This window comes from Macrobrachium rosenbergii, chromosome 54, assembly GCF_040412425.1.
Source record: "Macrobrachium rosenbergii isolate ZJJX-2024 chromosome 54, ASM4041242v1, whole genome shotgun sequence".
Lineage (NCBI taxonomy): Eukaryota > Metazoa > Arthropoda > Malacostraca > Decapoda > Palaemonidae > Macrobrachium > Macrobrachium rosenbergii.
Genome location: NC_089794.1, coordinates 14,860,954 through 14,878,532, shown reverse-complemented (window position 1 = coordinate 14,878,532; position 17,579 = coordinate 14,860,954). Strand labels below are relative to the sequence as shown.

At 37.3% G+C, this 17,579-nt stretch overlaps 1 protein-coding gene across 5 annotated transcripts in view; it reads right to left on the bottom strand.

Moving 5' to 3' along the window:
• Positions 1-16,511, bottom strand: part of LOC136834771 (uncharacterized) — a 42,908-nt gene extending 26,397 nt beyond the window's left edge. For 3 of the 5 annotated variants that reach the window (XM_067097398.1, XM_067097401.1, XM_067097402.1), the window contains exons 1-5: positions 16,355-16,511; positions 9,440-10,214; positions 7,303-7,424; positions 6,151-6,630; positions 4,500-4,568 (exon numbers count right to left, since the gene is read on the bottom strand). In XM_067097398.1, the coding sequence (XP_066953499.1) occupies positions 4,500-4,568; positions 6,151-6,630; positions 7,303-7,424; positions 9,440-10,202 (1,434 nt within the window). In that variant the 5' untranslated portion in view covers positions 10,203-10,214; positions 16,355-16,511. The remainder of the gene's footprint in view (positions 1-4,499; positions 4,569-6,150; positions 6,631-7,302; positions 7,425-9,439; positions 10,215-16,354) is intronic. The other 2 variants (XM_067097399.1, XM_067097400.1) reach the window with 2 other exon arrangements.
• Between the last annotated feature and the right edge of the window lie 1,068 nt (positions 16,512-17,579).

Genomic DNA, 17,579 nt, shown 5'->3' with positions numbered 1-17,579 from the left:
AGTCTGAAGCTCAACCGACTCGGCCAACAAAGGGCTATAGTATGTTTAAAAAGAACACCTCTTTCAATATATACGTCCTCACAGGACTCAACCAGAATTCCTGTTAAAAGAAACATAGCTTATATTAAAACCTGGAATGGTGTAAAAAAAAATAAACACTTATAAAGGAAAAATGCATAATAAAGACCAGAAAGGTTTCACTGCAACGTAAAATGGGTATTCCACGTAATCTCTGGAAAAGGTACAAGTGTCAATGAGTTACCTTACTCACATTCTATGGCCACCAGGAAACAGTTCCTCACAGGAGCTGTTCCTATTCACAAACACAGCTCAAAAGAGCGATCACACCAGCCGCAAATCCAAGTGAATACTCATTCTATGGTTCCTCTAATATACACATTAGAGAGAGCACGTATGCGCGTATTCACTCAATAACCTCAACCTTGAAGCGTGACGTCACCGTCAAGTTCAGTATTCGAAGGACCCTACCTTCTGAACCCACAGACATCACAAAGCTTCCATTCATCTGTCAACGTTGTCTCCAGGCATCTTGCTCGTGACCGAAGGTCATCACAGCATCGGATACCCACTGCCTCTAACCGAGGAAAATACCAACGTCAACATAAAGGCCACCTGCACCGGACACACGTTTTCAAAGACCAGCTATTAGTCAGCTTACTTACTAATATATTACTTCAGACAGTACTCACAAGACGGTGTGTCATCACTAACGAAAACATGCCCATTGCCCATTAATACCCTGTTGTCTAGTAGGATGGGTACGTGGTATTCTGGTACAATGTCCAGTGTATAAAAGTAGAGCTAAACCAGTTGCAGTGGTATAAAACTGCTATTTAATTAATTTTGTTTACAGAACAGGTATTCTTTTTTCATATGCATAGCATCACTAATATGTAAACTTGGACTTTCTTTTCTTCAAATCTTCAGCTAAAAACCCTTATAACAGAGTCAACAGACTAAATAAACCCAAGAGGCTTCCAATGGGAAATCAGCCTGCAGACAGAGACGAGTTATAGGATAAGGTGGTAAATAAAGAAGGCAACAGAGTTAAACCAAAAAACACGAAATTCATGGGGTGCCACCAGTAAGTAAGCAGGAATGAATCTGCGCCTGGCTTAAATATTTGGAGATCATTTTAGCTGTAGCAAGGATAAAACTCTTAGCAAACTGGCTAGTATTAGAGAATTGAATATGGAATTTAGGCCAAAGACCAAGTGCTGGGAACTATAAGGTCATTCGAAGCTGAAAGGCAAACTGACTGTAAGAAGGTTCGGAAGGTGTAACAAGAGAAAAACCTCGCAGGTGCACTATGAAACAACTGTCAGAAAGGACACAGCAAAGACCCTCAAGTAATGCCTACAGAGCACCACGTGACGTGCACTGATGGCACTAACCCCCTACGGGGCTAACTAGTATTAACCCTGATGCTAGAAAAAGCCACAGTTTGCAGCAGCAGCCTGCCTGGAGTTTTCAGCAAACACAGCTGGGTCAGGCAAAGAAGAGTGCACAGGATGTTTTTTCGTTGTAAGAGTTGGAAAATGTACTTCACTGATGATTCTATCCAAGAGTTCGAGATGAGAGCCAGCACCAGAAGACCACACTGCAGAATAGTACTCCAAACAAGGAAGAAGAAAGGGAGTTCAAGCATTTAGACATAACAGCTTCTTCCCAAAACATTTCTGCAAGAAGCAGCATTATTATGAAAATGATTACCAAAAGTCTACTTCATGAATGAGTTACTTACATTTAAACCCATACAATTAAATGTAAATCAGGATGCAAACGCTAAAAAGTTCTGGAACGACCATCATACTCTGAGTTTTTGAAGGTTAAGCTTCATGTCCCATGGCCTATTCCACTCATGAATACGTGGATGATCTATTTTCAAGCATTCTGCATCAACAGACCTAAGGCACACGGACGGAACAACAGCTAGAAGTGTAGTACCATAAGCGTATGCAGTCAGTTTGTTTTCTAGACCTTGCCACGTCACAAAAAAAAGAAACAGTATAATAAAGGTCCAAGAACACTACTTTCAGGAACATAAATGACTTTATGGAAGCTTCTATACTGGCCATCAAGACAGACCCTTTGGGTTCTGCCTAGTAAAATTTAATTTAAAACATTAATAAACGATCCACAAATTTCCAGTAATCTTAGCCTGTACACAATTGCTTCATGATTCCCACAGTCAAGGGATGCACTAAGATCTAGACTGACCTTGCTTGCCTCTGCACTCTCATCACAAGCACTCTGCTATACGGTAGATATTGACATGAGCGCATCACAAGTACCAAGAACTTTACGAACCCAGCCTGTAATGCTGGTGGCAAGTCACTACGAGGTACCTTGAGAAAACACGATTCTTATGCCCTGAGCTCCCCAACCCCACTTTTTTTTTTTTTTATTTCTATGAGTTGGGTGGCACATCACAACTCTTTCTTCCCGTCCCTATTGGGCTGACTATATTGTGTCCAATTTTCAACATTCAAGAGGAAAGTAAAATTCTGTGCAATAACATTATAACTCCACAGCCACTAGAATTACTGATCTACTTAATTTTATAAAGAAATTACCCGGTATCTTTTAAAGGTAAAAATTCATAACAGCCTCAAAATTTCACTAATGGAACACCATACATTTCCACCTTGACAAAAATATAGCTTCACTGATGTGTGCAAATATAGCTCAAATATTGTGGTTTACTTTGGCAAAAAAAGTGAAAAATACAGTACTAGTAAACAAAGTTCAGTTAATTAGGATGAAAATCTCAGGCAACATCTATTCTTTTAGGAAGTGAATTGACTTCCAAGTCTCACTGCTGCTTATACTGATCTCTTAGGCCTCTTGCAAATCTCTATGCAACAACTTTTGGGATGAGGCTGATGACTCCATGCCCCAATGAATTGTCTCGGGAGCTTCGGTCTCCAAAGGTGTTTGGATTTTCATTCGTTGTCAATTACTTAACATTTTCGATAATGACACAAAGAGTTCAACAGTTCAGTGTTATTTTGGGTTCTGACATTTTGTGACCTAAGCAAATGGATTAATGGCGGTCTACTGCCTCTATACACTCAACTGGACAAATGAAAAGAAAGGAACAATAAATTGGGCATACTTTAATGGTTCATTATCAAGTACCTTATTTCCTAGTGTCAGAGAAATATTGAATTCATCATTTCAATAATTAAGGATCTTGACTTATGTAACAAATGTATGTTATGGGATAATCGACTGTTACAAATCAATGCCAATGTACGGTATTAAAGAGCACTAAATCATATACCTTTATAGAGAACCTGTCTTTCAAAATGACCAGAGGTCATTCCCCCCCAAAAAAAAAATCCATTCGAATATGACCTGAGGTCATTAAAAAAAAATTTAAAATACACAGACCATGTGCTCACATGGTCCAATGATAAGAGTAATTGGAGTTTTATGTAAACAAGGAAAAAAAAAATACTACACGTGGCTATATACTGAAATACATTTCTGCCCAGAAGACGACAGACTTGTTATACAAGAAAGATAAACCACTGAAATTGAAACTCAGGGCGATATATACTTTTGACACTGGTGCTCAAATCAAATAACACTGATAGTCACTAGCAATTCTTTTTCCTGGGCATCAAAATACCATTTGCCTCTGCTCAGTTTCAAGAAACTGAAGACTAAAACTGACTTCCAACTGTAGTATTATTGCCACTGACTTCTAACTGCAGTATTATTTCCACAACAAAATATTGTACCTCTACTTCTTACACACTTACATTCCTTTCTTCTACAAAAATTGCACCAAATGTGTACACAAAAATGATTATATTAAACTTAAATGATACAGTGCTTATAATTACAGGCTACTGAGATTTACCCACTGGATACTTATTAAAACTTAAAACTCTCTTACATAGACAATTGAAAGTTAACTTCACCACTTAATTCAATGGGTACTTCATTCCTGACATCAATCTATTTCCAGCACAATTATCCATTAAATCCTTGAAACTAACAAGTGTTTTAGAAGGCACTGCTGAATATTTAAAGACGACCTCTGACGCTTCGCAAAGATGTCTAAATTCTTGCTTCGATATGGGGTTCCCTTGCGCTTCTTTGTTTTGCATTCGACATAAAAGATTAAGGGCTGACGTCATCTTTTCAGAAATAATTCTCAGTTTGAAAGCAGTTTTATTACCTAATTTTCCTCTCAGTCTATCCAAACATTCATTGCAATACATTCCCACTGAAAGGGGTTTCTTGCAGTTCACACATAACAACCTAATTTCAGGTAGATGCGGCAAAGTTGGCCAGTTCTCTTCGCAAGCCTGACAGCTACAGAGAAAACTTTGGGCAGTCATCAATTTTGCTCTCCTTTCCTGCTTAGGTTGGACGCTGAAGTCAGCTACATAGGAAACTGTTAGTTCCTCGCCTGCTGCAACAGGTCTTACAGCATAACAGAATAACTCTCGACCAATACGTACCCAGGACGCAACAGGAAAGCAGGAGTGGTTAAATAGACTTGTCACTGGGCACAGTTCACTCACCTGAAACTACAAACGAACAAAGAATTAGGAATACTTAGAAATAATTATGCCTACTGTTCAGAAAGAACTAGGCCTGATGTTTAGTAACTATTTTGGAGTTGCTGTGAAGATTACAATGACATCATAGTTTCTGAAACAACATTTGCATTTATCACCTTCATAAGTTTATTACATTGTATACACTTCCATGTGTGACACCTCATTTTGTCAATATGAAGTTAGATGCTGACAGTACACATGGTCATTGTAGATACAGTATGTGGATGTATTTATTAATTGTACTGTCTTCTTCTTCCCAGCTTGTTCCCATTTTTATATGGGGTTGCCGTGATGCCTTCTTTGAAGGACTTTGATTTGGCTTTTGGGGTAGACTTTGTAGTCCCGATCGGCTGCCCTGCCTGACATCACTTAGACCCCAGTATTGTGTACATGTACTGAACCAGTTCACCAGCGCTCTTTCTCCCAGCAGCGAGGAGTTGTTACGCCGTGAGGTCGATAGTCGAGACGTGTGAGGTGTCTGTTATGTTTTTAGGTGTTGGAGTGGCTTTGTTTGTGTGTGTAATAGTCTATAAAACCCATTTGCTTTTTAAGCAAACCTATCTGTTGATTACATACATAATCCCGGGGTGTCTACACGGATAGCAAAGTGTCCGCCTCTCTGACCGGTCGGCTGCGGATTTGAACCCGCGCCACAGACCTCTAAGAAGTCCGAGGATGCTGCCTTAACCAATTCGGCCATCGAGGCTCTTTTTATTAATTGTACTGTAACTTGTGAATTTTCAAAATACAATGTGCAATCCAGTCAACTAATGCCAATGTTTAGCCAAAAAATACTGTACTACCCTTACGGGAAAAAACTGCCAAAAACAACATGGTTTGCCTCATGCTGAACTTGAAATGATAGAAAGACAAAAATTGGAAGAAGCAGGCATGATATAAAAACAAAGAAAGAAATAATAAAGGAAATAAGTTGACAAAAAGAGACATGCATAAAAAAGGTAACTGAGTAAAACACTAAACAATTCAGAAATCAGGACGACATGCTGTATGAGGAAAAAGATCCAACAACCAAATGACAAAACAATTAACATACGAAATATAATGAAGACAACTGAAAATCTCGGGTCTGGGAGAGGATAGCCAAGGAAGGGAAACATGGAATTGGTTAGTGGGTCATACGTACAGTAACGGATATAGAACAGCTTGCCAGAACATATATGGAGAAGTAAAAACGTAAAACATTACCTGTACCATGTCTCAAGTAGGTTATCTGACATCATCAAATCTTTTTGTACTCCCACATCTCATGGTCTTTAAGGGTTAACTGTCACAATAGGCTGGATTGGGTGTTACTTTCCTAAATACATTTAGCTCGAAGACGTGCAACGAGGCAAGATTAAACTTACTCGAAAACATGCAATGAAACAACACAAGACAAAACTGCCTGTAAAAGCGACACAATACAAAGCTTATAGTGTTCAACAATCAAACAAGAGAAGGAAAATCTAAAAATAAAGATCAACTATGAAGGAGCAGATTCTGAATATACTGCTGCGTTTTTGTGGCAACTCACTACAGTATTACTAACCGCTTCCTTTTCGAATGTAAGCGAATTCTGAATAACCTTTGCAAAGTTGCTGACTAGAATCTTGCACGTGTCCAAAACGTCTTCTTTAGTCACTGGCACAGGTTTGCCTGATTCATTAACAAAGAACCTTTTGCTCAACTCTAAGAGTCTGGCCAACTGAAATGCATCCATGCATATCGATATCACTACTTCAACAGACAAAACTTCCAAGTTTTGACGAAGATGGTAAACAGACTGAAAAGATGATGAATTGTATTTTCCACTTTTATTAAATCCTAACTGTTCGGGAATAGTAGGTTTATCCATCTTCAGCTTATTGTACATAGATTTCATTTGACTGAAGTTCCATGTTTTCAATAATTTATAGGAAAGTTCCATTTTTCCCAGTCCATGAACACGTACTGAACTGAGGATCTTGCACTCTAACCAATGGTCTTCCGAAAGGCCCTTTACCCGACAGGACTTGCTGCAGAATACTACCTGGAAGATAAGAAGGATTGAATGAACAAAAAAAATTCACGGTACTTTCAAATCTTAGATAAAAAAAGAAAAACTTTAACAAGTTATAAACTGCTGATATGAGATTTTTAAATTTTGGCTGAAAAACAGCACCTCCAAATGTGTCCCATAATCCATTAGTAAATTTCCCCACGCCAGTATTTTTAATTGGTTTTAAACTGATTTATAAGAAGACCTTCAGCCACTTTAAATCACATCTAACAAGTATTACCCTGACTTTACAATAACAGTACGGTATATTTTAACGCATTAAACTTTTCTAGCGAGCTAGCCAGACATATTCTAAATTTCATTAAAATTTAATCTAGTTCCACCTACAGTATATACTATATTCACTGGTAAAACCTGCAAACTACCTGGGAACATCAAAACCACAAAAAAATGTTTCCCCTTTTTATAAACTGATGTAGGCTAATTGACATATTGTATCAACTATTACTGTACTTCGACAATTACAGTTATTTAATAAGAACTAGCTTACTACAAAGAAAACTTTCACTACCTGGTGATCTGAAACTAACATTTGACTCATGACATCCATTGGCTTGTGGTTACGTTCTCTAAGAACACAAGACTACAAAATGTTTATACCTGGACATGATATACTTGTACAAAGCAAGAAAGGTACATTACCTGGGAACACCCGGGACATGGAAGGGGGTTCGCAACTAGCAGAGCACAAACAGAACAATGTGTAGCGTGCAGATCTTGCTGAAAAACAAAGGCAAATGCCCTCTCCACGCCCAGGACCTCACCTGCAGGTGCAAATTTAATATGAAATCAGATTGGTGTAGTATTCTTCTGACTTTTCCCCAAAATACCCAATAAGAACAACTTTTCTTTACTTCATAATAACTTGCACCAAACATCCAAAGGATTTATACTTCTCTTTGAATGTAAGTTATTGCTTAAGTGACTGACGGGTATTTATAGCTTAATAATTAAACAAGGTTTGATTATATGTATATTATATATATATATATTTTTTATATATTTATATAAAATGACACATGGGTGTTTGCACATAATCCATAACATCCATGAAACTTCATACAATTTTAGATTATCTCAAGACCACCCACGCTACCATCTTCATATTACAAGCTTCTCGTGCCATACTGCATTACGAGGAGGTCATCTCAACAGCTATCATTTCCCTTCTTTTGCTGAACTATACTTCTGTTCAGCAACTGTAATTTCCTTCTGCAAATCAAACACTGCACAAAAAATAATTTTGAATTTAACATTTTGTTTCTCTAGGCACACTTTACTAAGGTGCACTTCTGTACTTTTCTCGGTCTTCTACTTGATGATCTACTTCCTTTATACTTATTCTCAAATATAGTACTTATATGAGTCACAGATTAGTCTATCATTTACAAAAAAATTTATCACTTTATCTAATACTTTCACTCTAGCATTGTTTCTTTAGTCTTGCCTAATACCACTCAGCCAGACCTTTACCAGTTGCTGCAACCTCCTGGTAATTAAAATTAATTACATAACTTCCTCTAATCTCAATACATTCTCCTTACATTTCTTCCTCCAAAACAAAGCACAACATGGTTTGAGCTAATTTTATGCCAAGCCAGGTACTCATAATACTGCATACATTGTCAAGGCACTATCACATTTACACATACAACTTGACAAGACTACGCAAAGCTTTAAGAAGAGGCATTCCCCCACCATCTTGAACAGCATTTGCCGGCTTTTGGCTACTAACTCGCATCTGCAACAGTAGGACTTTAGCTGTTATTGTTAATAAGCTTATACAAGCCCAATGATGAAAGATAATGTCCTAAAAACAATTCAGATAACGATGTCAACCTGAAAGCTGTGCCCTGTGATCTCAAGAAAAAGTTAAGATCGACAGAAAAGTATTCCAGAGAAACTTTCTACAAGTAAATCAAAATTTGAGGGTGCCTCTTGCTCTGACATTAGTTGATACAGAAGGTGCTTTAGAATTGTGTGTGAATTTCTTCCTTTCATTTTTGGAGTCTGTAGTCTTGCACTGAAAACATGGTTTCTGTTAACATGGAAATGGCACCATAATATGTCTCTACAACTGATTGTTGTGACTTAGAAACTGCATTACTGTACATTTTGCATGTTGCACTAAAAACTCTTTTCCTACAGTTGGTACACAGAAATGCTCTTAACACACAAGCTAAATTTATACTGGATTTTTTTTTTTACTCAGTTCTAGACATTATTTATGCCATTACCAAATTTCTCTTCTCTCTGCTATTTGTAAGATGCTCGTGATTCGTTTCTTCAAGTTAAAGTACAACTACTTATGCTTCTCAACCTACCATTTGAATGAGAAGTGAATTTTATGCAATTCTTTTTTTGTTTTTCTTATACTAATTCTACTTGTTTTACATCGAATTTAATTTCTTGACCTTACCTAAACATTACAATACAGGGCCTAAACTTATTCTATATATGACAATGCTTCCTATAAAAAAACCCACTTTGCATAATTTGAACACCAAGACTTTACATGACAATCAGAGCTACGAAATTATCAATTAGACTAGAAAATCAATGACAAAGGCCAGTGGTTATACAACAGAGAGAGAGAGAGAGAGAGAGAGAGAGAGAGAGAGAGAGAGAGAGAGAGAGAGAGAGAGAGAGAGAGAGAGATATATATATATATATATATATATATATATATATATATATATATATATATATGCAGGTGTCCTAAACCATTACGATATACAGTAATACAGAAGTAGTCATGATTTAATAAAACAACACTAACCTGGTTTGATATCTCTTGTTGCAACAAGGCCTCTCCCTTTATTGGGCCAATAGGAAACTCTGACAGCACTACTGAATGCTGGTATGCAAGGATTAGGATCTTTTATCACTGGCGGCTTCAAGGTTAGGTTGTACTTCAAATTCTTAAGAAAATCCCTTAGGGCAAATCTATCAACGTTATCAACAAAATCTCTTTGGCTGCAGTTTGATTCCTTCTCCCGCCTTTGTGCTTCTTGGCACTTTAACCGTCTTGCTTCCAGTTTTGGACGCAGTTCTTCGGGATATCCATACTCGAGGGCTAGATCAATATCTTCCAAACACTTCTCATACGCACCTATATCAAGCATAACAGCTGATCTATTTGCAAATCCTTTTCCTAAGGCACTACATTTCTCTAAAGCAACGCCACCATATCTAGCAGGGTCGATGCGAGGAAAACCAAACTCTGCATCACTTTCAGTTTCTTCAATTCTGACATTACTCAGTACTGGATGTGGTGCTGCTATGATACTCTTATTATAAGAATCCAGAGCTTGTAAATAATTCTTTGCCTCATAACACTGATTGCCATGCAGTCGTAACATATCAGCTCTATCTTCAGACTTGACCGATTCTTCTAAGGCCTTGCAATCAAACTGATAATTGTCAAAAGCCCAATCCAAGATTTCATCCAAGCACTGTTCTCCCCGATAATGAACAAGGTTAAGCTCGGAGGCCAGATTGCCAGGCTCAGGGGACAGTTTGCCAAAGTCAAAACTTGCCATTACTTCTAATTCCTGTAAATCAACATAACAATGACATGTAAGAGCTAACAAAGTAACCGTATACAGATCCACAGGTATGAGCATTGTATGGTGCAATGCTGTAGTTCTGTAATGGCAATTTGGTAGTAACACTCAAGTCGTCTTTACTAACAAATTATTCATAAGACATCCATGTAGCAGGTGACAACCACACGCACTCTCAATTTTCTTTCAAAATGGTTATCATTTGGATGTCAAGGATGTTGCTTTATCTAGTCTTGGTTATTTTTCAGATGTACAAGGCTGTCTGGTATCAAGACACTTATTCATCTTTCTGCCTTACCGCTTTCAACAGTCGGCACTATACCATACAATATTTTACAATACTTTTTAAAAACCAGAATTACGAACTAATTTCTGAACAATTTCTAATCACTGACCAAGCTTTAAAAATGACTAAAACTTACTTATATGGAAACCAATACAACTGAATTCAAGGTATAGTACTCCTAAAATAAATTTCTATCATCGAAATTTTATTAACATTAATAATATATCAGGATTTAACACGAATTATTATTACCCAACATACACAAGAAGGATAGTGTTATATTGCTGGTACCCATCAAACAAAAAAAAAACCTTCTATATGAACTTTCATTAAACTATTATCACTGCAGACATCCAAATTACTCAAATTATTTGCGAATTAAAGACTACATGGGATACACCTAAGGTTTGAGTGGTATCGAGAAAAAAAATATCTCAATATGATTGTTGGAGTTTCTACAAAACACAGAAATGGAAAGCAGGAGGAGGGGGGGGGCTCAATCAATATTGAGAAACTGCAAGGAAGAAACAAAGAAAGGATGTACAGAAAAGAATGCTACCAGCATGGAGTTACTGCCCATGTTTGTTATCTATGCGTTCAAGAGTTGCTAGATGTCCCTCCATTGGCTGTGAACTTAACTGATACCCACGAATGCCAACTATACCAGCTGACAGGAAACAAAAGTGTGACATAGAAAACCACGAGGAATGGACAACTTGCATGAGTACAGTCCATATTTGCTTTTTAGAGGGGAGGGATTGGATTTGTGAAACAAAGAGGGCAATTACGTGGTCGAATTATTTAGTCTCCAGCAACTAATGCGACCACAGGTGAAATGCTGCATTACACTGGTGAAAACATGATTGAAAGGCTGTCCAGGCTGTGTAATCCACTCCTGGATGAGGAAAAGTTCTGACGGATTCTTTGAGAGGAATTACTGACTATACATTAAGTACAAGTTATATAATAGACCTTAAGAAATAATGGAGAAACAACACTGATAAATATAACAGGAAAGATGTATAGTAGGATTACCACTGAGGATGTAGGATTTTGATTCACAACATTACTACTGATTACTATGAAACATTTAAGGAGAAATTTTTAGAATACACAGGGGAAAATTCTGTACAAAGTAAACCAGGACTATAAAAATCTTAATACTGTTTGTTTACAGGAGAGTGGTTTAGTGTTAAATGTGAAATAAGTCTGTAACACCTGAAGCAATTTAATAGCTTAACGCAAAGAGGAGTGTAGAAGTCTACAGAAGGACAAAGGGTGTAGGTGCAAGGAAGTAAGAAAGGAAACTATCATGAATAATGCCCAGAATGGTTGAAAGGTTTGCGTGATACAAGTAAAGATTGGGGATAGTCAATAGAAACTAAAGAATCTAGCTAAAAGAACATGAAAGTTTACTAAAGTTAAAACAGAAACCAGAAAGATTAACCAGGGCCTGGTATGATAAAGATGAACAGATGGAGACAACTGACCTGCAGAAGAATTTGGGTGCAACATACGATGGTAGACTATGAGAGGAGGTGAAGCAAGATTGGTGAAAGCCTTGTATATGGAAGCGAAATGTGGTCGTTTAATGAAATCTAAAACAAAATACTTGATGGTAATGAAAAAAATTACATGGGTAGTGCATGTATCATATTAAGAATCCAGTAGTGAAGATATGAAAAAATATAAAGGTGGTAAAAAAAGCAACTAGATTTGATTAACATGGGTCTGTATATTGAGGAGGTTTAGAAGAGCCTCGATGGCTAAGTCGGTTAGAGCAGCAGCTTTGGACTTCATAGAGGTGTGTGGCGCGGGTTCAAATCCACAGCCGACCGGTCAGAGAGGCGGACACTTTGCTATCCGTGTTGACACCCTGGGATTATGTATGTAATCAAGGGATAGGTTTGCTTAAAAGCAAATGGGTGTTACAGACTAATACACACACACACACACACAGCCACTCAAACATCTTCTAAAAACACAACAGATACCTCACACGTCTCGAACTGTCAACCTAAAGCCTGGTTCACACTATGCCAGTAATTTAGTCAAGTGGCGAGTAATTTAGCTACTAAACGTGTCTGAACACCAAACAGTTTAGTCAAGTAGTTTAGTAAGCAATTTAGTGATTTAGTGTTTAGTCGATCCAAAATGTTCTGTTTTTACGGTCAAGTAGTTCACTAAACCAGTGAGAACACGTGTTGAATTTAGTACCTTAGTGGAGTTCATGAGTTGTAGGTTGCCGCAGAAATGGCACTTCGATGGAATGAAGAGACAACACTAAAATTTATTTCAAAATATTTACAACATGAGAGCTTGTGGAATGTTAAATGTCCACAGCATAAAAATAAACAAATCAAGCAAAGTGCCTACGCTGATTTGAGAAAACCATGGATATACCTGACTCATTTTGAATGTTGAGTAGTATTCTCTAGGATCTTCTACTTCTAATTCCTTGAGAAGTGAATTAGTAGCTCTAGTTGATTTCTTCTCTGAATCCATTTTCGTTCCCATAATCTTTTTCTTTTCGACACTTATTTCTTCCTCCACTTCCTCTAAAATAGCTATTGCAATATCTTTTATTAGCCTTTTAGCTTTGCTGCGTTGCCTGTTCATCTTGTCATTCGTCCACTAAACCAGTGAGAACACGTGTTGAATTTAGTACCTTAGTGGAGTTCATGAGTTGTAGGTTGCCGCAGAAATGGCACTTCGATGGAATGAAGAGACAACACTAAAATTTATTTCAAAATATTTACAACATGAGAGCTTGTGGAATGTTAAATGTCCACAGCATAAAAATAAACAAATCAAGCAAAGTGCCTACGCTGATTTGGAGAAAACCATGGATATACCTGACTCATTTTGAATGTTGAGTAGTATTCTCTAGGATCTTCTACTTCTAATTCCTTGAGAAGTGAATTAGTAGCTCCTAGTTGATTTCTTCTCTGAATCCATTTTCGTTCCCATAATCTTTTTCTTTTCGACACTTATTTCTTCCTCCACTTCCTCTAAAATAGCTATTGCAATATCTTTTATTAGCCTTTTAGCTTTGCTGCGTTGCCTGTTCATCTTGCGATGCCTTACACACTAATGTACTCTACTTGACTGGGTGTGCGAACGAAATTGATCAGTTTAGTAAGAAAGTAGTAACTAAACTACTCGCCACTTGACTAAATTACTGGCATAGTGTGAACCAGGCTTAACCGCTCAACGGTCTCCTCACTGCTGGGAGAAAGGGAGCTGGTGACTGGTACAATACATGTATACGCTACCGGGGTCTAAGCGATGTCAGGCAGGGCAGCCGATCGAGACTACGGTCTACCCCAAAGCCAAATCAAAGTCCTTCAAAGAAGAAGGCATCGTGCTTACCCCATACAAAAATGGGAAAAAGCACGTTAAAAAAAAGAAGTAGTATAGTAGTCACATGGAAAGAATGGAAGACAATGGATTGGTGAAAACTATAGACAAGCCTTTCATGTCAAAGTATGTCAGAGTAGTAAGCGGATGATGTGGAAGTTTTCTACACGAGGTTCAACGGCAATTCAGCACTTGAAATGCGACTAAGGCAGTAACATTATTACCCTGTTCGTTTGTGAAGCAACCTCTGGAGGAGGATAAGACTTAATGCTGAAAGAGTAACTTTAATACCAGCACCACTCCCATGGGCGCCGTGTTCAGTACAAGCGCCATTGGAATGAAAAGTATCTTGGTAAAAGTAAATTTGTGAAACATATTGCTCTGAGTTCCGTACTAACCATGTTACGGGGACTCACGATCACAGCATAAATCTACAATATCAAATAACAGTTTGAATTTAAATATATATGTACATGTATATATATACAATATATATATGAAGATGTGTCTATTTATTATACATATAATAGATGAAATAAGTCTTACAAATGAATTCAAATTAATTAATATATATATATATATATATATATATATATATATATATATATATATATATATATATATATATTTTTTTTTTTTTTTTTATAAATATTACTGCTGTTCGCCGTCAAGGAATTTATGTGTAGTAATTTTAGTCAGATTGACCTCGACAGAGAACATCTCAGTCCCGCAGGTAGGCCAGGCAATTAAAAAATAACGATCATAGCAGAGACAGAGGGCTAGTTCAAAAACAGAAATATGCCGATGGCATTAGGGACGTAAACCTCAGAGAGGGTTTTCACTCAATATTCTCTAGTAGCGGTGGTCCTAAAGTCTTTTTTCCCTTTTCACCTGTCCTCCTTGGCGAATGTTTTTGACAAAGCTTAGACCCCGAGGACATGAATGCCTGCCCTGTGTTGACCCAGCGCTGGTCGGACAAGAGAGAGATTCAAGCTATCGCGGAGGGAAGACGTATTCGGGCTGTCTGTTAATCCTTTGTCTATTATTTCTATAAGTGAAGTGACGAACATTTTCCAGAACTTCCGATCGTCCGTTGTATGCGCAACAACGCTTCGTCCTAAGGTAAGTCTGTGTTTTGTTCAAAACTTCGCCCATTCTTTTATCCTCTTTTTCTGTATTTCCAAATCTTTCTTTGTTTCATTCTCCAGCCACCATTGAAGGTAATCGCTTGTATGTAGTCTAAGATTAAGCCAAATTATTATATTGTTAGCTTCATCCCCTTTATTCTAGTAAAATAACTAGGATTTAGGTTAAGCAAATCATTTTAAGTCTCTATGCTTTCTTTGTGTCTCGTTCACTGTTTGGAGGAACTGTTGCGTTGTATTTAATACCATCTTAACGAGTAGAGATTCTTTGTCTGCGTCCGCAGTTGGTGACGTTTATCATAAAGTCTTTATTCCTTGAATATTCTTTGTTAAGGTTAATTACCCTTAACTGGCGACCTTTGGCTAATTAACGCCTGTCTTTGAGGTTAATTCGTGGCTTCAAGTGACAGGTTACGTGTATTCTTGGCTTGCAGGGCCGTGAAAAATTACGTAAATTGAACAATAAATGATCAGCCAAGATAAAGTTGTAACAATATATATATATATATATATATATATATATATACAATATATATATATATATATATATATATATATATATATATATATATATATATATATATATATATATATATATATATATATATATATATATATATATATATATATATATATATATATATATATATATATATATATATATATATATATATATATATATATATATATATATATATATATATATATATACCAACAGCAGTCTTCAGTCATGCTGCCTTCATAACACTATAACTGGAGCTATCATAGCTTCTAGATTTTGTACAATTAACGGCGTCACCTAATAAGACGTTCCCAAGTACAATTTGTAACATAGTTTGAACAACCACGTTAATATCTATCTGAAGGCTTCACACGGGTAATCTGGTGCAGTACCAAAATAAAACGTATTGGAAAGGACGTCACTGCAAACGAATCAATGAGCAGTCTCCGAAGATTCGCATGTGCGTGGTGCACGCTAGCAAATGTCACGCCCGTTACACATTCCGTGAACCATTTTTTGTTATTCGGTTGCCTGGTTCGTAGATAACGGAAATTATCCAATAAGGCGGGGTTGATGTATTATATATGCTGCCTCATACATAGTTTAGTGCATCACTTTCGTAACGGGATACCACCTGATCAACAAGGAAAATAGGCCTATAACGCCGACAGTCGGCGAAACTGTGAACGAATCGCTACACTTAAGATCAAACAGCAATGGCAACCTCGCACAACGCACTTGACAGATAAATGTGACGTTACTTTATAAATCACATTTCCTCTACGGTACACATTGCTGAATCTAATCAACATAACTTTTAACATTGATTTCTTACGATTTTCACCACGCGACACTTCTCCACAGATGTATAATCAACACTCGAATTTGGGCACCGAGTGCTGCGCACTAAACATAGCAAGCAAACGCACAAAGCTTAAGCAGACTCGACGACACCATGGCACCGCCCCTCCCGTCGACGGAACAAGCAAGTATTACCAAACCTCACGATCGCACTACCTCACTCTCACCTCAAGAAAATCGGCTCTTCTACGACGAAATTATCGTCCACATTCAAACAAAAGTTGTATTACGCGTTTACTGCATGAAATATATTCACATTACACGAGGCTTTTCTCCTTCCCAGAGTATAGTCCTGAATGTTTCAAATAAACGATCGGGAGAGTCTCTCTGGCAACGGCTCCCTCGGCCAACTCTCATTCACTCGTACCGACCAAGATCAATTGCATGACACGTTCACTACTCATAAGAAAAGCTGCAATCAACGGGGTTTAGGTGTTTATCAATTGTAGTAAAAGACGATACGATCATTTATTTCTGCTAGCTTTTACGAAGAAACAGATCACAGTCTAGAAAGAACGGGTCGAACACGAAGAGCCCACCAACATAAGCCTATCTTCGCATCTACGACACTTATACTTACTCCTTGGCCTAGGAAGGAAGGATACGTAGGTCCTACCCATACCCATATTCATTATTGCATTCTCTCTCTCTCTCTGTTAAATCTTAGTGAGATAAAAAGAAACGCCTGTGAATTTACTAACATAACTTTTATTTCTACACAGAGATGACTGTTACGTGGAGAAATTATTCTCTTCTTAGTTACAAGACAATCCTGAAGGAAACTGTAATTTAAGGGAAACGAAACGACCCTGCCTTTATATAAAACGTTAATTCATTAGGTCGTAATTTTAATTTTTTTTATTTTATTGCTTCCCTACATCCCCTTTCGTTTCATTAAATTATTAACATAATTTCATCCTAAAATGTGGGGGCATCTTAGCAAAAATGGTTATCACGTCATCAGGAACTTTCACACCAGATCTTTATATTTAAGAATATCGTGTTTTTAAACAATGAATAATTCCTCCTACAAGGCTCTCTTCTTCTATAAAGATCTGTCGCAAATTAAGAAAATCTGGAATGATTCACGAGGTTTACCCAACTCTCCCCGATTATTGCATTCGACCCACGAATCAGCCCGAGTGCCTATTTCATTTCCTAAATTTTGGGGAATACATGGAATTTCTTTTCTGCTGTTG